The sequence below is a fragment of the Prionailurus bengalensis genome, chromosome D1, assembly GCF_016509475.1.
Source record: "Prionailurus bengalensis isolate Pbe53 chromosome D1, Fcat_Pben_1.1_paternal_pri, whole genome shotgun sequence".
Classification (NCBI taxonomy): Eukaryota; Metazoa; Chordata; class Mammalia; order Carnivora; family Felidae; genus Prionailurus; species Prionailurus bengalensis.
In genome coordinates this window covers 111,128,003-111,147,819 of record NC_057346.1, presented here as the reverse complement: position 1 = coordinate 111,147,819, position 19,817 = coordinate 111,128,003, and the positions used below count along the sequence as shown (strand labels likewise).

The 19,817-nt window shown below is 46.5% G+C and overlaps 1 protein-coding gene across 7 annotated transcripts in view; it reads left to right on the top strand.

The window, feature by feature from the left end:
• Positions 1-19,817, top strand: part of KMT5B (lysine methyltransferase 5B) — a 57,966-nt gene that overhangs the window by 26,068 nt on the left and 12,081 nt on the right. For 4 of the 7 annotated variants that reach the window (XM_043581869.1, XM_043581871.1, XM_043581875.1 and 1 more), the window contains exons 3-9: positions 1,545-1,692; positions 6,633-6,701; positions 10,998-11,163; positions 11,548-11,657; positions 13,175-13,341; positions 13,636-13,655; positions 13,738-13,874. In XM_043581869.1, coding sequence (XP_043437804.1) covers positions 1,545-1,692; positions 6,633-6,701; positions 10,998-11,163; positions 11,548-11,657; positions 13,175-13,341; positions 13,636-13,655; positions 13,738-13,874 — 817 coding nt within the window. Of the gene's footprint in view, positions 1-1,544; positions 1,693-6,632; positions 6,702-10,997; positions 11,164-11,547; positions 11,658-13,174; positions 13,342-13,635; positions 13,656-13,737; positions 13,875-19,817 lie in introns of those variants that run through there. The other 3 variants (XM_043581872.1, XM_043581873.1, XM_043581874.1) reach the window with 2 other exon arrangements.

Genomic DNA, 19,817 nt, shown 5'->3' with positions numbered 1-19,817 from the left:
GCCACCCAGGCGCCCCACAAACTCCAATTTAAAATGAGCAAGGGAATCTGAAGAGACAGACATTTCTCCAGACACACAAATGGCCAGTACATGAAAAGATGCTTGAAATCATTAGTCATCCGGGAAATGCAAGTCAAAACCACAAGGTACCACTTCACAGCTGTTAGAATGTGTCAAACTAAAAGGACAGATGGGGCACCTGGATGGCTCAGTTAGTTAAGCATCTCTCACTCTTGATCTCAGCTCAGGTATTGATCTCAGAGTACTGAGTTCAAGCCCTGCATTGGGCTCTACGCTGAGCATGAAGCCTAGTTAAAAAAAAAAAAAAATTATTTTTGAGAGACAGAGATAGAGCGTGAGTGGGGGAGGGGCAGAGAGAGAGGGACACATAGAATCAGAAGCAGGCTCCAGGCTCTGAGCTGTCAGAGCCCAATGTGGGGCTCAAACCTAGGAACCGTGAGATCATGACCTGAGCTGAAGTTGGACGCTTTAACCGACTGAGCCACCCAGGCACCCCTGAACTGTGCGCTTTAAATGGATGAATTGTATGGTATGTGAATTACATTTCAATAAAGAAAAAACATAACGACTTTGATAGCTTTTACATACCTACATGCAAATGAATAACTTGATTACAAAACATATGCCTACCTACCTTTTGATAGGGCCTTAACATGTTGTGTTTCATTTGCTTTTTGAAAGCGTGTAGAAAAGAAAGTTACACCTTGCACTGTCTTTCATTCTTCCACATCTTAATTTTGAGAGGCTTCAAGTTATACTGTTGGCATAATTACATTCCTGAAAAGATTGTCTGTGACACGCATGTCAGGCTTAAATCAGCACGGATGAAACTTCACCCATTTAAGTTTGGCTTTCCTTTGCTCTCTTTATAAACACCACCATTAAACCTCATCACTTCGGTTATGTATTTCCGGCATTTCTCTATTTTTATCCATTCATTCAAAATCTGTTTTAGACAGGTTAGAAATAGGCCTGTCATTCTCTCTCTCCTCCTTTCCCCGCTTCTGCTTCCTGACTCTGTCGTCACAGGCAAGTCTCTCCTCCTGTGGCCTCAGCTACCAGGTGGGGAGTGAGGGTCACCTGCCCAAGAGGAGGATGGCGGAGTTCACCCCTCGGGGGCCCCCTCTTCGTACTTGATGTCCGTCCTGGCACTTCCTGCAGAGTTTCTTGTGTTCTTGTCTCCTGTGTCCCCCGGCCCTGTCCGCAGCGGCGCTTGATGCTGTCTTTTGCCACGGTGGTGAGCGTCCACTCATCCCATTTTTCGTCTTCCTCGATGGGACGGGGAAGGCATTTATTTGAGCCCAAGATTCTCACGACTACCCAGACCCTGTTCTTGGGAACCCTGGTAATATTATCTGCTAAGCGAAACGCTCTTGGTGATTCGCTGTGTTTGGCTTTCTGTCTGTGCAAAACGTACTCCGTTCTTAACGGCTGACTTGAGAGGGCAACGAAGCTAAAGGTTTTAAAGGTAGATTTAAGTAGTTTTCCCTTTGAGTTACTTTCCTTTCTCTTTCTTCTCACAGGTAATGGTAATTCGGGGTTCGAAGGCCAGAGTCGATATGTGCCGTCTTCTGGAATGTCTGCCAAGGAGCTCTGTGAGAACGATGACCTGGCGACCAGTCTGGTTCTTGACCCCTATCTAGGTTTTCAAACACACAAAATGAACACCAGGTAATTGTAAGTCTGTATCCTGAAGTGGAGCGGACGATGATGTTGAGTTTCAGAGAATAGATGCTAGTTTTACTTTTAGTCAGAATTTAAGATGACATCAAAGGAAAGGTCTTTGCTGTAGAAGATTTTGTGTTTGAGGCAAGAAAAGCAACAGAAGCTTCCAGGAGTCTTGTCAGTTTTAATTCTGTGTTCTTATTTTATCTCAGGCTGTTCCTATGAAAATATAAAGCTGGGGGAGCATCTCCTAGTCTATTTTAAATGTTGTGATAATTAGCTGAAAGAAAAATCTTAGAAGCATCCTGTGAAGCCTTGAAAATACAATAATTTTTTTTCTACATAAAGTAGGTTACATCAGGGGGTTTTTCATGATTTTATTAGAGAGTTTTCTTCTAACTAATTGCAACCGTATATAGGGAACGTATTGCCGTCATGTTTAATCTTTGAGATTCACCTCGTCATTGGAGTGAAGAGAATGGTAAAGACCTGCATCTGTCTGTCCAGTCTGCAGATCAGAAAATAGACACGGGGGTGCTTTATCGAGGATCACATGCCATCTGTATAAAATACTGTTAACACTGCTTTTGAAGTCTGTTCTCCTTTAAATTTTTTAAATCATGGGGCACCTGGGGGGCTCAGTTGGTTAAGCATCCGACTTCAGCTCAGGTCATGATCTCACGGTTCGTGAGTTCGAGCCCCGCGCCGGGCTCTGTGCTGATAGCTCGGAGCCTGGAGCCTACTTCAGATTCTGTCTGTCTCTCTCGCTCGCTCGCTCGCTCACTCTCTGCCTGCCCTTCCCCTGCTCACGTTGTCTCTGTCTCTCTCTGTCTAAAAAAAAATTTTTTTTAAATTTGGTAATTCATGTTTTCTTAAGCATCTCTCCCCTGAAAATGGCCCTTAGGTACTTTCATGATTGCCACCAAACACTAACTCGGAACTTTACAACTTTCCCTCTTAACATGAGTGCCAGAGGGCTTTCAAGTCTGGTGAGGTCGAGAATGTATAGAGCCAGTTCTAGGCCACTGATCCCTCCTACCTTCCCGGTACTTGCAGTGGTGTTTTGTAGCTCCAGGGCCAGTGACAACCCCAGAGCAACTTGATCGCCAGGTGACCAGTCGCCAGGAGTTGGGGAGGGAGGAATTGGTGAATGAAGGTGATTAGAGGAAACTCTTGTGCCATTTTCCCCCTTTTAATTCTGTCCGTGCTAAGATGAAAACAAAAGACTGTGTGGTTCGTTTATCAGTTACTTTCTAAATCCAGAAAGAAGTAATTTGGATAAAAATGAGCCTTTGGTATTTTCACGATTCCTGTTACCATAGATCTTTCCTTGCTAAAATGAAGTGACAAGTTGGAGTGGACTTGAGAACGTATTTAAATAGCTCCCTGACCTCAGAGGGGCAGATGCCTAAATTTTGTAAGTAGACAGGTGGATAGCTGTTGGCTGGGAAATCGGCAGTACTGGATGCCCTAATAGCCAAATAAAATCTGGTTTGCGTTATTTTTTTCTTAAATTATTTTCTCAAGGAATGTTTTTAAAGTCTGGGTTTTTTTTTAGTAATCTCTATACCCAACGTGGGGCTCATACTCACAACCCCAAGATCAAGAGTCGCACGTTCTTCCGACTGAGCCAGCCGGGCTCCCCTGGTTTGCGTTATTTTCAGTCCATTTCCCTTCTTTTCCCCAGTGAGGCCACTGCTGCTTCTCCTAGAAGGTCCTGGTAATAGTTAAGAAATATGAATCGCTTTCACATAACAGTCTTAGAGAGGGTCAGGCTATTACTGCAAAGGCCCATAATTATGACCTGGAGTCATCAAGGAAGAGAAAAAAGAGCTAGGTAGGTCACGTTCACTGTGCCCTGTACACTGAACTGTGGAAGCACATAAACCATCATGGAAAGACTGCATCAGAATAACAGAAGGGTCATTGGTTTAGGGAGGAACTCCCTGTAGTCAATTCCCCGTCCTCCCGCCGTTCTTTGCTCCAGAAGATGAGCAGTTTACCTGTTACTGGCTTCTACAATAGGAAGTTACTCCTATTTTTTAATAAAAGTCCTGACAACTGTTTCCCATAATTAGTTTTACATATGAGTCACTCGGGGAGTCTTGTTAAGATGCAGGTTCTGATTCAGTAGCTGTGGGCTGGGGCCTGAGATGCTCCATTTCTGACAAGCTCCTGACTGTACTCGGAATAGCGAGGTCCTAGGCCATCTGGCCTCCTGAGCTTTGTTGTGATGTAATGAGTACATAAAAGGGCCTTATCAGGGGGCGCCAGGTGGGGCTCGGTCAGTTAAGGGTCCGACTCTTGATTTCGGCTCAGGCCGTGATCTTGCAGTTTGTGAGTTTAAGCCCGCCTCAGGCTCTGTGCTAACGGTGCAAAGCCTGCTTGGGGTTCTCCCTCTCTCCCTCTCTGTTTGCCCCTCCCCGGCTAGTGCTTTGTCTCTCTCTCAAGATACATAAACTTCCTTATCAGTAGTTTCCTAGGCTCATTTAAAAACGTGGAGTCCTAAAATGTAAAATTTAGCGTTTACCCCACAAATATTATTAAAACCCAAGACATTACTGTATCTGAGCATCCCTGAATTAAAATACAGGATCTAAAATTAAAAGTGGTTAGGGGTGCCTGGGTGGCCCAGTCGATTAATTGCCCAACTCTTGATTTTGGCTCAGGTCACGATCTCACGCTTTGTGAGTTTGATCCCCGCATCGGGCTCTTTCAACACAGAGCCCGCTTGGGATCGTATCTCCCAGTTTCTCTCTGGTGGACTCTCTCTCTGCCCCTCCCCCCACCCCAAAACAAATAAATAAATACACTTTTAAAAGAGGAGGGGCGCCTGGGTGGCTAAGTTGGTTAAGCGTCCAGCTTCGGCTCAGGTCATGATCTCAGGTTTCATGAATTTTGAGCAGTTTGTTGAGTTCAAGCCCCACATCAGGCTCTGTGTTGACAGCTCAGAGCCCGGAGCCTGCTTTGGATTCTGTGTCTCCCTCTCTCTCTGCCCCACCTCCGCTTGTGCTCTGTCTCTCAAAACTGAATAAACGTTAAAAAAAAATTTTTTTTAATCTATTTATATATTTAGGGGCACCTGGGTGGCTCAGTTGGTGAGTGCCCGACTTCAGCTCAGGTCATGATCTCACAGTTCATGGCTTCGAGCCCTGGATCGGGCTCTGTGCTGACAGCTCAGAGCCTGGAGCCTGCTTTGGATTCTGTGTCTCCCTCTCTCTCTGCCCCTCCCCTGCTCGCTCATTCGCTCTCTCCCATTCTCTCTCTCTCTCTCTCTCTCTCTCTCTCTCTGAAAAATAAATGTTAAAAAATTTATGTATATATAAATTATATAAAACTGGTTAAGCCACGTTAAACATCCAGAAGAAAACATTTATTCGTGTTTTCCGCTACAACATTTAATTCTACTCCTAGAGTTTCTGGAGTAGCCGTTGGTGTAGAGAGAGTCTGGTGCGCCCTGGTTAGAGCAGGTCAGCCGACAGCAGCACTGGCGCCTTGGCCCTGTGTGGCCGAGCCGGCACGTTGCTGTGTCCCCGGGCACCTTGCACCTTGCACCAGAAGCGTTCTTTTCAAAGGTATTTTAACAGATTCTTTTGTAAGCTGACATTTGGGAAGAATGCAGAAGTTTCATTAATGAAGCTTGTTAATCTGAGTGAAAGGCACACGTTTTCATTTAATCTTAGTCACTTACTTGAAAATAAGACTTTTCTGTTCTTCATCTTTTGAGCAAGAATTTGTCAGAATGTTGACTTAATGTCATTCTCAAAGATACCATTTTATAGAAAATAAGGAAACTCTGTAGTGCCGTATTAGAGTAATCGTAAATATTCCTTATAAATTGTTAGCGTATGGACTTCTCTTTCTGTGAGGTGTGAAAGATGGGACCGGAAGATACGACAGCTTGGATTCTCACCGTCCCAGCTGTCTGTGTATCCCTTGTGGGAGGGATCTTTTCGTTGCCCTGTTGGTACATCTGTAATTTGATTGTCATTTTTTAAGTTTCTCTGTTTTATGCCTTCTTCCCTCCCTCTGCTTCTTTCAGTGTGCCTTCAGAAACAGTGTTCGGATACAGTAGATATTTAACGATTTAAGAATTTCCTTAGCTGGCTCTATTCCGAATGCTTATTGTTTAAATCTTGACATGTCCCTCCGTTTATGCACAAGTGAGTCAGAGTTGCAGCCGGAATATCTGGAAATGGTATAAACAAAATAGAAATTTCAGTTTACTGGGAAGTACTTAGATTTAAGTGACTCTTGTCAATTATGAAAATTAAATTCTTCCCTGTAACCAGAGAAGAGAGTTGTTAGTCATGCCTCTGATTTTTTTAAAAACCAAGCGGAGATCTTGTACAAGTGCTGTTGTACAGCAGGGGGGATGCTTTCTGTCACGGCCCCTTGTTTTAGGCTGCGTGACCCAGAGATTTCAGTCTCCTGAGGCGTTGGGGACACTCACTGGACGTTGGGCTGAGCAGGAGAGAACGTGACAGATGGGAAGAGTCCTCGTGGGACTTTTGGGACTTTTCTCGATTATTTGGTCCAAGCTGTACTTCAGCCTGCACCCATCCTTCCAGTGCTGTAACTGTCTTAATTTTAATTTGGTCGTTTACATATTGTGTTTCGTGTCCACTGTTGGATGCGAACTAGAAATCAGTCGCCCTAAGTATCACTGTAAAGTCAAGTGCTTGACTAGAAAGCGTAACGAAACTTCTAGACCTTCTAACTTAATATGCTCCAGGGGCAAATGATGTCGTGTGGGAAGGAAAGAATGTCAACCTCTCGGCTTTTGTTATTATACTGAGTCTGCCCGTCGTGTCACAGTCTTCTCGAGTGTCACAGCGTTTTAAGGACTTCCGCAACAACTGCTATTGTAAGTCTGTTTAGAAATGACAAGTACAAATTATTCAAATAGTTTTTTATTGTTGTTGTTTGTTTTTGCATTTATATAGTGCCTTTCCTTCGAGGAGCTCAAGGCATTTTTCAAAATCTGACAGTTTTCCTCACAACAACCCTGTGAGGTAGGTAGAGTGCATTACAAACAATAATAAGATACCAACTAACCTGTTTCGGCCTTTGTGATGTTCTCTTATGTTACGTAATTGGAGGTGTCAGCATAAACATGACTTTTAGAACGTTTTGCAAACCTTTTCGAATGGTTTGGTCTTAGTAACAGCTGTATTTAAAGAACCACTTGTACTCCATAAGAGGGTAATTTTGTAAGAGAAAGCATTCATCAAAAGATCAGGAGTCACTCCCTGGGATTAGCTGAGCACTGCCTGTAGGACTCAGCCGGGGGTGTCTCTGGTGGTGGTTGACTCTCAGGTCAAGAAGGAGCGAAGAGCCGTGGTTCTAGCATGATTCCTCGGCACCTGCCAACTGTCCGTGTGCAGTCAAACTTTCTGAGAGGGGGAAATGTGTTCACGATGTTGCCTCGCGGTCTTCCTATTTTATATCTTAAATGTTTGAGCGTTTTCTCTCTCTTCCTCTCTCCTTCCCTTGCTCCCTTTTTTCTGTCCCCCTCCTCTTCCCCTCCCTCCAGTCAGCTCTTGGTTGTACTTGCTCATGGAAGGGCACAGTAGCACAGCTCACACACACCTGCACCTTTTCCTTCCCTGGTCGCTTGGGTTTGGAAACAGAAAAACCAAATAGCAAGAGAACCTGGGAAGTCAGTCTCTGGAAAGAGTGGGGAACAGGTGTGTGGGCGTGTGAATTCATGTTTCTTTCTGCCCTTTGTGATAAAAATGATTTGGATGACATATTTTTGTATTTCATGTACTGGCCATTGATCCAGAGGTGCAGGAGGAGAGAAATAAATGTTTGGTTTATTTAAAGTTGTCAAGTTTGTATGAAGAGGGGGAGGAAGGACGGACTGATTGGGAAATGCCAAACACCTGTCTCTTGCCTCCCCTGCCGTGCCATTTGCCGTCCCCCGCCCCCCGTCCCCCATCCCCCAGATACTAAATTCAAAAGTATATATTTGTGTCCGGCCCTTTCACTGTCTCTCCGGCTGGGCTCCGTGCTGTGCTCTGTGGCGAACGAAGTCAAATCCTATTCTGATCGTGAAACGCCACCGGGGGGCCCCCGGAGCTCTCGTGAGCGAGTAGGACTGGGTAACGGTAGTCCCTCTGTTAACGGCCCTCACTGGACCTGGTTTTTCTCATTTATGGAACCAGAGGGTTGCTTTAGAGAACCTAAATTCCCCTTTAGCTTTGAGAACCGTGGTGTGAGTGAGGATAGCTTTGTACAGTTCGTATGGGAGGTCTAGAATGACCGTGGTTCAGGAGGGGACCGAGGGAATCTTCCTACTCCGTGATACGGACCCGGGTCATTGCTTTCAAGGGTCTTGAGTGCCTTTTGCTCTGGCCCTATTAGTTGCAAGAGTCTTATGTGACTAAGTAATTTTTATCTTCCTGCGGTGTCTGTCATGATGGGATTGACTTGAACTGTCGGCCGGGTGATCTGGATGTACTTCTGTAGGACTCTCAAAAACGACTGTCTCGTCCCCTTCCTGTCTGCGCCCAGAACCATCTCCTCCTCCTTTGCCTCAGTGTCATTTCACGCCTTCTAGACAGAGACACGCCAACCGAGACAGAAAGTTTGACAGTAAATTGCATTTTAAGTGAACCGGAGGTTCTTGCTGGTGAGTGGCACGAGGGACGGTTTGGGGGGTTTTGTGTGTGTTGGAGGCAACAGAAGGCAGGAGAGCAGAAGCGAAAGTCAGCGCAGGAAACCTAGAAGGCAGACCATTAGGCAGTCAAGAGTCGGTTGCTCTGTGTTGGTTTCAGCATATAAATGGTTTGGCATCATGAACAAAACTAAGGCTAGCTGGCAGGCAGTTTCAGATAGGGAGGGACATGCCTCAGGAAGCCGAGGGCACGCAGAAAGCCTGTCAGGAGGAGCCAGTGTCCGTTCAGGTCCGTAACCTGTTTTTCTGACAGGTGCTTAGGAGCTTTAGGTGAATTTAGCCCTGACTTCGGTTTGCTCTCGAATGCATCGAGCCATGTGATTATTTGAGAACAGAGTGTCCCCGTTGGTCAGTTCCACGGGAAACCCGGAGATGGCTGGGCCCTTCCGGGGTCTCGTAGCCTGGCCGCTCGACACCCTGGACTGCTCGTGGTACTCTGAGTGAGCTGCTGCTCTTCTGCTTCCCGCCGTGTCGCGTTCTGTGTTGCCCGCAGGGGTGTGCCTCAGCCGGCAGCTGCTTGCTCGTCTGGTCTGTCCTGCGTGCGCACGTGACCCCCTAGTGCAGGGCTGCAGCCAGACGGACTTAGGTTTTCTGGGGAACCCAGTCCGGAGAAGACCGCTTGCGGCCACAGGTACCTCGTAGAGTAGTCGACCTGCGTGGGAGTATGGGTGCTCCCACAGTTCTGCGGGTGATTTTCAGATCATTTTAGTGGTGGTTCTCCGACAGCCTGGTTAAAGACCTTCAGAGTTGTTCGAAGGACTTGCACTCGTCTGCCCGTGAGGGCGGGCTGGTGTGCTCATTGGTCGAAATGGGAAGTAATACTGGGCATTGCCCATTTGTCCATTTCATTGTCCATTTGTCCAGTTGTCCACTTGCTGTCTCCGGGATGGGTTCGAAGTCTTCCTGATAGTCCTGCTTACCAGCTGTGAGAAGCTTTACTGAAACAGGAGCCCGTGGGTAGTTCGTTCTCCAAGGCGTCAGCCTGCTTTCCTAGCTCCGGAAGTCCTCTAGGGGCCCTGTCCAGTAAACAGTATTTTACCCATTCGGGATCTCACGTCTTCCCTCTTCTTTGTTCTAGTACTTTCCCTCACTGGTGCCGGCCAGCTGACTCCCTCGTTCATCTCTTTGAACCCAGCCTCCTTACGATCCTCTGTGTAGGCTCCCTCTCACTTTGCCGTCCTTCTTTGGATTCTCTCCTGCCTGTGGTAGTATTCTGCTTTTCCTTCAGAAGGCTGAACTCACAGCATTCCTCGTTGTCAACTCCAAAACCCCTTCACAAACAGATCTTACACTTCGGCGAGAGTTTCTGTACTCTAAAGTGCTGTAGCGTGTCGTTTGTACCCTGCTAACTCACATTAGCATAGCGACGCCTTGCTTAACTGTTGGATGCATACATGTGTCTTCTAGTCCCACTGGAGTCTCCATTCCAGAACAGCGGTCAGGTCTTCTCTCTCCTGTTTTTCACCACAGCACCTGCGCACGCAGCACCTAGTAAGGAATCCTTGGTGAGAGACTGTGGCTTGAAATTTCACTGAAATGTTACGAATACGTTTGTGATAGCTCACCTAGAAAAGGACTTCTTCTGCTTCCTGTGCTGGAGTTTGGGCCAGATCTTCCTGCAATTTTAGAGTTCTCAAGTTTATGAGATGTGCAGTTTGTAAATGTTGGAGTAAGGTGTAGTTCAAATATATTTTCTTCTCAGCCACTAATAGTTTTTTCTTAACGCCTTATCTGAATAGCAGTCTACTCCTTTTGTTGTTGGCAGATTTAAAAACAACAACGACAAAAAACTTTATTAAGCCAAAGGCAATTGACGTGAGAAGACATTTTGAAATTAAGGTCCAAGTACCTTTGTCATAGAACATGTTTTACTGGGAACACAACTTTAGAAAAAGGGCTTTACCAGTGTAAGCCTTTCTTGGACCACGAGCGCATCGTGTGTGACTCTTGCTAGCGGTACAGCATTCCGAAGGCATTATGGCTGGTTTTGTTATGGAAGCCTTTCAGCTTCGACATCACCAGTTCAGCGACGCCACCATTAGAGTTGTGGCTTTTGCCCTTTTTGTTTTCTGAAGTGCACCTCTCAAAGATGAATTTGACGTGGATATTAGGCATCAGGGTGTATATCGGACCTCTTGGGGTACTCGATTCGGGGGGCTTCTAACTGCGCACATGGAGAATGTTCTGTTTATGGCATGAATTTGTTTGCTTCATCCTCCCGAAGCTCATTGCCTTGCACTCTTCTGGCTCGATCGTGCACGCTCTGGAAAAGCTCTTGTCGTTCTGACTCTCAGCCAGACCAGCTCTGTTGTAGATCTTTTTGTACCGTCCAGATTTACAGGGCTAGTGTGAGCCTGAGCCAGACAGCTTCGTTGGAGTCATCTGGTCATTTCTCAGTTAACGAGGTAACAGTGAAAGAAAAAAAAAAAAAAATCAAAATACAGTTGGAAGAAAGAGAAGTTCTGTCTCCTGGTGATCGCTGTTACTTGTGCAGTAATGATTTGTCAGGATCGCTGGTTATTCTCTTTTATTAGGTCTGGCTGTTTTCAGGTTATTTCTTGCCTCACGATTTCTCTACAGTGGCCCAGGGATGGCGGGTAACTAAAGCGAATGTTTTGATTTCGTTCAGATTTCGGCCTATTAAGGGAAGGCAAGAAGAACTAAAGGAAGTCATTGAACGTTTTAAGAAAGATGAACACTTGGAGAAAGCCTTCAAATGTTTGACTTCGGGCGAATGGGCACGGCACTATTTTCTCAACAAGAACAAAATGCAGGAGAAATTATTCAAGGAACATGTAGGTTTATTGATAAGATTACTACTATTTATCTGTGTGGGTAAGAGCAGAGTAAACTAAAACTTAAGTTTTAGTGAACGCTGAAACTTTTAAGTCAGTTTTTCATAAAGCTGATCAATGCGAAGATCTAATAACACATCAGATCATTTGTATAACTCTCCAGAGAGACAACTTGGTCATCTGGAAGTGAAATTCTCCATGAACTTTCAGAGGAACATGGCCAAGCCGTCAGGTGCTCAGATACGTGAAGTTGTAAAATCACAGAGTTTGTTACTTAACGATCCTAAATGTTTCACGTTTCGGTGATGATTTGCTTTTGGATTCTGAATAAGTCTAACGGGATAAACAATTTAATACAAATACCATTATTTTCTTCTGTTTTAGGTATTTATTTACTTGCGAATGTTTGCAACTGACAGTGGATTTGAAATACTGCCCTGTAATAGATACTCATCAGAACAAAATGGAGCCAAAATAGTTGCAACAAAAGAGTGGTAACTATTACACTAGTATAAACCCGTAATATACTGTCAGTTAAAGTTCTCTCTTAAGTTACCGTTGAAGTGCTAACAAAGTTGTGGGAAGGAGTGAAGCCAGAGCCTTGGCCCAGTGACCTGGGTCAGGACAGTGGAATTAGAAATCTGAGTTGAACCAGATCCCGTCTCTCAGCCCGCGCACTTTGACCGAGTCGGAATGCTGCTCGGTGGTGAGGCCGCCGAAGGAGTCCAGGTGCCGGGGCTGGAGAACCTGGCTTCCGTGTCCCGGAAGGCCTGCTCTAGGCCCTCCGTGTCCTGCTGGCCTAGAGAAAGGTTGGGTGTGAAGTCTTAACGATCCTAGGAACTTCACAGGTGGAAATGTCCCGCCGAATTGCCTGCTTAAGTGTACACGTGTCCATGCATGTGCCAACTTGAGTAAGGGTAGTAAAGTTGAGGCCAGCCAGGAAGGGTAAAAGCCATTCATGAGAGAATGTGTGATCGCTTTTTTCCTCTAACGCCCGTTCCTACCTCACCTCCCAGAAGAAGGAACGTGTTGCCCTTCTTATAAGCTGTCCTCACGTATTTTTTATAACAAAAACGTTACGATCAGGTACCCGAAAATGGAATGGGCGAAGAGCAGTATACCCAGGCCTCTCGGGTGGGTGCGCGTGTGCGTGCGCGAGCACCATCAGTTTGGACAGGTGCACGTGCGCGAGCGCACATCGTAGTGTATATTGAGTCCGCTGACCCACTCCCCCAGCTCCCGGTGCTTTCGGTGGACGTGTAGCTTTCTGGTCTTGTAGTCTAGAGCCGCACCGTCCAGCACAGCAGCCACCAGCCACTTGTGCCTCTTGGGCCCTTGAACGGTGGCTAGTCTGTACTGAGAAGTACCGTAAATGTGATTTACGCGCCAAGTTTTATGGTAAAATGTGTTTCCCGTTAATGTTTCTTCTACTGATCACCTGCTGAAATAGTAGCGGGGGCCTCTCGGGTTCAAAGACATTACTAAAAGTAATTTCACTTGTTTTTTCTTTACTTTCTGATTGTCGTTACTAGAACGCTGCAGACCCCACGTTTGGCTTCCGTTCCGTTTTTCTTGGATAGCGCTGTTCTAGAGGGTGGTGTCCTCATTCCGGGTCCCCGTGACCTTTACCACTACTGCTTGTCTCTGTCTCCTCCGTCCACTCTCAGCAAGTTGCATTTGGTGTAGCAGATATTTGAATCCTCCCTGCCTGCAACACGCTGTACTAGGGACCGTAGGGGACTCGGAGACGAGGTAGCACGGCTTCTGGCCTGGAGCACCTCCCGGTCTCTTCTCGTAGGGCTAAGGCAGCTGTAGGGCGGCTGTGGCCCGAGGCCGTCGGCCTTCCAGGGAGGATGAGAGCGTAGCCCAGTGAAGGTCCCAGGGGGTCAGCCAAGATGCACACAGCTAGGGCTTCTGGATTCCCGGTATTTATTGGACAGGCTTATTTTATTAAAAGAAGCCTTGTTATTTATAATTACTAGTAATTTTTAACATGACATATTTTAAATAGGAAACGAAATGACAAAATAGAATTACTGGTGGGTTGTATTGCCGAACTTTCAGAAATTGAGGAGAACATGCTGCTTAGACACGGAGAAAACGACTTCAGTGTCATGTATTCCACAAGGAAAAACTGTGCCCAGCTCTGGCTTGGTCCCGCCGCCTTTATAAACCACGGTAAGCTGCGCTCCTCGGGTGGCCGTGCGAGTGGCGGGCAGTACTGCTAAGACGCAGCAATGACCTTGTCAGACTGCGTGGAACCTCGTCTCCCTGTAGAGGAGGCTGGAAATGGGACTTCCTTATTTTTCCCCACCAGCGTATTAAACAAACAATCCTGTCGCTTAACCTGAGACCTAGACTTCTATCAAAAGTTGTGAAATGATGTGGAAAGCTTATTTCAGATTTCTGTAATTGTTCGTGTTTCAGATCTTATCTACAGTTAATTGACTTTATCTTTTGGACATTTTTCAGATTGCAGACCTAACTGTAAGGTAAGCATACACTTTTTTTTACTGCAAGTATTTTGTTTCCGCTGCAGGTACGAAGTTTCTTAATGAGTTCATTGTATTTCAGTTTGTGTCAACTGGTCGAGATACGGCGTGTGTGAAGGCTCTGAGAGACATTGAACCCGGAGAAGAGATTTCTTGTTATTACGGAGACGGGTTCTTCGGAGAAAATAACGAGTTCTGCGAGTGTTACACCTGCGAAAGGTATGCGTCAAGTGGAACGTCCGGCTTGTGTGTTCTTGTAACCGCCCCAACTAACATTGCCTCCTTCTCCTTTAGACATGGGGGGGGGGGTAGTCTCTTATGTTCTGTAGCTTTGGTCCGATAAAATGCGCATAAGCAGTCGGGGGATACAGAGCTCTTTGGGGGCCGTGGCACCTGAGCCTGTAGAGTTTTCTTATCACCAGCTGCTGCCTCTGAGTAGATCGGAGTACCAGCGTGCCTAAAGAGAGGACGGGAGATACCGTACACGTGTGTACACGTGCATATCCATGCGTGTGCACACAGACACCCACAGTGCCAGAGTGGGGTTGCCCAAAAAATGGCAAGTGACATTCACTTCTGATAATCATGCGAAAACGCTGAAGTTGTCCTGTGTCTTACCAAGCTGTGGCTTCTGGATTTTTTTTTTTTTTTTTTTTTTTAAGTTTATTTTTGAGAGAGAGTGCACGCATGTGAGGGAGGGGCAGAGAGAGGGGGAGAGAGAAACCCAAGCAGGCTCTGCACTGACAGGGCAGAGCCCAACACGGGGCTCGATCTCAAACCACTAGACAGTGACCTGAGCCAACATCGAGGGTCAGATGCTTGGCCTACTGAGCCACCCAGGTGGCCCGGGATTTTTTTTTTTATTTGAACATAGTTGACACACAAGGTTACATTAGCTTCAGCTGTACAGCTCAGGGATTCAGCATCTCTGTACATCATGCTGTCCTCACCACAGGAATTTCTACGTTTTGATGCACGTACTCTTCAAGATTCCTAAATTCTGTCTCTGAATAAGGAAGCTCCTCTCGTGACCCATCAAGATTCTGGAGTCCTCGTAGAAATCCCCCAAATCTGACTTAGCCAGACTGCTAGCTCACACTACTCATTGGAGTGATTTCTGCACCCAGGAGCTCGTGGAGGTGACGTCACACGCTTGTCTTGCTAGTCCTGCAGGAAAGCTGCTGTTCCCAGGCAGTGCAGACTTGCATGGGTCACCCAGGGGAGCCGACCTGGACTTGTTGAACCCATTTTTCTTTTTTAAGTTTGTTTATTTTGAGAGAGAGAGCACGACCACGAGAGGGAGAGGGGCAGAGAGAGAGTGGGAGAGAGAAACCCAGGTGGGCTGTCCACCATCAGCTCAGAGCTCAGAGCTCAGAGCTCAGGGTGGGGCTCGAACTCACAAACTGTAAGATCATGACCCAAGGCGAAACCAAGAGCTGGCCTTTTAACTCACTGAGCCGCCCATGCGCCCCGAGCTCATTTTTCTCATCTTGTACTGAGCTGGGCACTTTGCTAACCCCGACTCATTCAGTCTCCACAGCCATCTGGGGGAGAGAGAGTAAACAGAAGTACGTCCACACTGCAAGTCCAGAAACTGAACTGTCTGAGCCCGGGGCAGCCGGCCCTCGGCCCTCGTTCTTGCCACTTTGTGCCGCTCTTGCGGGTGGGGGGAGGGCTGTCCAGTAGCACCGATGCTCCCGCTGAAGTCACCCAGCCGCTGGCCAGCCTGCAGAGGGACTCTGAACGCCCCAGAGGTCCCGCTTCCCTTCTTCCCAAGTGGTGGGAAGTGTCCCCCTCTGTCAGGCGAGAGCAGGAGCCTGGAGTCCTGTGCTGCCCCAGCTGTTTCTCTCCCATCGTCGGGGTCCTCGCCATAAGGAACGGCAGGAAACCTGTTCCTGATGCTGCTGAGGTTTTGCCCCCCCTTTTGGGAGGGGCAGTAAAAAAAATCCTTCATGTTCTACGTAAAAAGTGGTTTGAACATTGGTTAAATCTTAGACCAGTCCAGAAAAAGACCTTTAATCCACAAAATAATTTAATTAGACTTGAACAATGCTTCAGACTCATTATCTCGAGACAGCCTAGGGTAGCGGTCAAGTGCCTGAGGTCTGGAGCCTCCCGGAGTTGAAATCCTGTGACTGCACGTCATTAGCTATGTGATCTTGGGACACTTTAACTGCTTTTTGTGCCTGAATTACCCATCTGTAAAACGGAGAGAATGTTAGCAGCGGTCTCACGGGGTCGCTGTGAGAATTACGTTGGTTACTTCACATGATGTGTGTAGAACGCACAGTTAACACTCAGGCCTTATCTATAGAATTATTTTGTGGCTTCTGGTTATTTGCCCTTTAGGATATAAGCTCCATGGAGGCTTTTATCTTTTCCACTCATACCCAGCACCCGGAACACTACTTGGCACATAGTAGGTCCCTGGCGAATGAACGCACGGATGAATGAATGGACATACAGTATGCTAAGTAAGCTTTCGGAGGCTGTCCTGAGAAGGGTGGCCACCTACTCGGGATTCCGAACCAAGCCTGAAACAGCTGTGTGACTAGTCTAGAATTTCATGTATCATCATGTTCCTCAGGCAGATTAGTTCTCCTCTGTGAGCCTCAGTTTCTTCTTACTGGTCAGGTGGGGGTGATCCTGCCTACTCCACAGGGTTATTAGTATGAGGAATAGACACATGAGCAGATCCTTTTTTTAAAGGAAAGGCTTGACATTAAACAGCCATAGCTACCTTCAGACCACTTGAGCAGTCTGATTTAAAGTTGATTGCAGCTATTCTTGGGAGTTCTCAGGAACACCAAAGAGGGTAACACTGGTCAAGAGGACTCACTCAGCTCTTCCTCAGGTATCAGCTGAGGAGCTAACTCCTGTCAGGTCTCGTGCGTGCAGGGTGAACCAGGCTAGCACAGTGCCAGCCGTGAGGACGCACGCACGTGCTCTGCCGGGAGCTGCAGGACGTCCCAGAGCCGGCTCTGTGACGAAACGGTGAGCAGAAGGCTTCTGGAGGTTCCGAGATGACGGGTCAAATCTCCTGGATGCGTTTGATGCGTATTTCTAGCTCTGACCATCCTGACACAATAGTGACTGTTCTGCATTCTTTTTTTTTTTTTTTTTTAATTTTTTTTTTTTTTTAACGTTTATTTATTTTTGAGACAGAGAGAGACAGAGCATGAATGGGGGAGGGTCAGAGAGAGGAAGACACAGAATCTGAGAGCTCAGGCTCCAGGCTCTGAGCTGTCAGCACAGAGCCTGACGCGGGGCTCGAACTCACGGACCGCGAGATCATGGCCTGAGCCGAAGTCAGCCGCTTAACCGACTGAGCCACCCAGGCGCCCCTGTTCTGCATTCTTAAGTACTGCTAATTTTACGGTAGAACACTTGAGCAGTAAAGTCTAATGAATGACCCCAAAATAGGAAGGATTAGATTATTTTTAAGCTTATATGAAAATACGTCTGATGAAGTTAAGAAAAAAATGCCTGAAGTGTAGCTTGAGATTTGTTTTAACACATACCAAAAGTTAGGAGGAAACAGTTGTGACCAACACTCGATCGTGGCCCAGAAATGGACAAATGGGTGATGGGATATGAACGGAGGCCTGAGATAGAGGCAAGTGTGTATGAGATCTTAACATCGCACGTGGAGAAACGATTTCTATCACAAATGATGTTAGTATAATTCATTACGCATCTGGAAGAGAAGCCAAATTCAAGGTGGATTAAAGATTTAAATTTTAAAATACAGTGCAAAATGATGAGAAAAAATCGAGGAGGCTTTCTGTCTAATGTTGGAGTAGTGGAAATGTCGTATGTAAAAGAAGACAAGAAACGGTGAATACGAACACGTTTGGTCAAAATCAAAGTCAAATGATGAACCAGAGAGGCAACGGCACCCATCTGGCAAAGCGTTAATAATCCTAATAAGAAAAAGCTCCTAGAAGCTCACAAGGAAGAGACAGACTCCGAGAGGAGGGCAGGGTAAGGAGGATGCCACATAGGAAACGAGGGCCGAAAAGCAGACGATGGAGACAGGAACCGGGGATTCATTGTCACGGTCAGAGCGGCGGAATTTCAGAGTTGGACCTGACAGTGCTGGTGAAGATGTGGAGAAACAGGCCCTCGTACACTGTTAGCAGGCATGACGTGAATTGTCTGGCCGTGGTTGTTAAAAATAAGCGCGCCCTTTTAGCTGGCAGTCAGTCCCGGGCGGAAGAATCTAGCCCGTGGAAGTGGCAGTAGTTAGTAAGGATTTGGTTTCAGAGCAGTGTAGCAGTTAGTGTCTGTGGTGGCCAGCAAACCCAAAGACGCCCTGCAACTTCCAGGAACCAGCAATGAGGAGTGATCGAATCCATCACGGATTGTTTCTTCAGTGGAAAAAGTACACTCTTCAGAACACACACGTTCAGTTGAGATTTATCCGTCCGTTGTGTAACGGCAAAGCCGACTGCTGAGTAAGATGGATGGTGTGCTCCTGTTTTGGTTTTGTTTGCTTAAAAAGACCCAACGGTGTAAACCGGTGTGCGAGACCGTGGCGGAGGATAGCACACTGGCAGACGGTCCCCCACCGGTGCCTCGGGGCCCCGGGGGTGCGGGCTGGCTGGCTGTCAACTTGTGCTTCGTGGATTTAGGTCCTAGCATCATTCTGCGTGTCACGGCAGCAGGAGCAGGTCTTTCTTCCTTAGGAAGAAAACGTCAGGGAAGTAGACAGCAGGGGAATGGTAGAGTTGTAACGAAAACAAAAAACAAACAACAAAAACAACTCTCTGATTTCCAGATAAAATAATTCCACCGTGATCATTTGTGGTGAAGTGTCCTTTAAATATGGCCCATTTTTCTAGGAAGGAACCAAAAATGTTACAAGTTGTGGGGAAAAGGCATGAAATGTCTGAAAATAATGCATTACTCCCTTAATCCCTATGAAATGAAATCGCCTTTGACATTTCCTATTTTCCGTTCTGCACATACTTAAGTGTGGAGGGGAACTGCTTGCCTTGCCTTGGTGACGATCACCTACAGGTTTTAGCGCAATTTCTCATGCACCTTCCAAAAACAGCACTGAGGCAGCCACACGATAAGCTTGTCATGATTTTCACAGAAGTGTTAATGAAGATGGAATCCCAGATATGTTCTAGAAAGGTGAAACAAGAATGCTTACCTTGCTTGCCAGAAGTCGTTTTGGCAGTAGGTTTAGGTGTGTGCCCCCTGGCGATGAGACGTAGGACCGCAGGGAGGGACCCTGTAGGCGCCAGCATCTCTCCCAGGCTGGAGGGTGCCCACAGTTGTGCGGCGAGTTCAGAAACCGCGTTGGTTATACGGCTTTTCTTCAACAAGCTGAGGGTAGGCAGTGAGGCAACTCCGGGAAGGCAGTTTCCGGCCCAAACAAATTTCTCATTTTTTGCATGTGATGTGTAGCGCTTTTTTATAACCTCATTAACTTATTCTTCTGAATAGAGCTGAGTAGAAATGTACCATTACACACTGAGTCAAGTTAACGTCTGCAAAGCTAGGCTAATTGAGAATGATCAGAGCCTCTGCGAGCACCTTCACTTCAGAAGAACTTACATAAAAACATAAATTATTATTAGAGTGGACTACAGATCATTCTTGCCCCGTGGTAAAAGCAAGTTTCTGACGTCTTGTATTTAGTCATATTTTGTTAATTGTGGTTATCTCAATAACTTGAAAGAAATTAAACAGTTTTTCTGGGGCGCCTGGGTGGCGCAGTCGGTTAAGCGTCCGACTTCGGCTCAGGTCACGATCTAACGGTCCGTGAGTTCGAGCCCTGCGTCAGGCTCTGGGCTGATGGCTCAGAGCCTGGAGCCTGTTTCCGATTCTGTGTCTCCCTCTCTCTCTGCCCCTCCCCCGTTCATGCTCTGTCTCTCTCTGTCCCAAAAATAAATAAAAACGTTGAAAAAAAAAAACTTTAAAAAAAAAGAAATTAAACAGTTTTTATTGTCCCACAAGTCAGATTTTCACTGATACAGTGTAGCCACCTTATACGGGATGCCAGTTAAGGTTTCTTTGTATCTAATGTTGAATTCTTAAGTAATGGCTTAATTTATGGAAATTCTCTGGTTTCTTTTTTTAATCCCTTAATTTTTTTTTTTTAATGTTTATTCATTTTTGAAAGAGAGCACAAGCAGGGGTGGGGCGGAG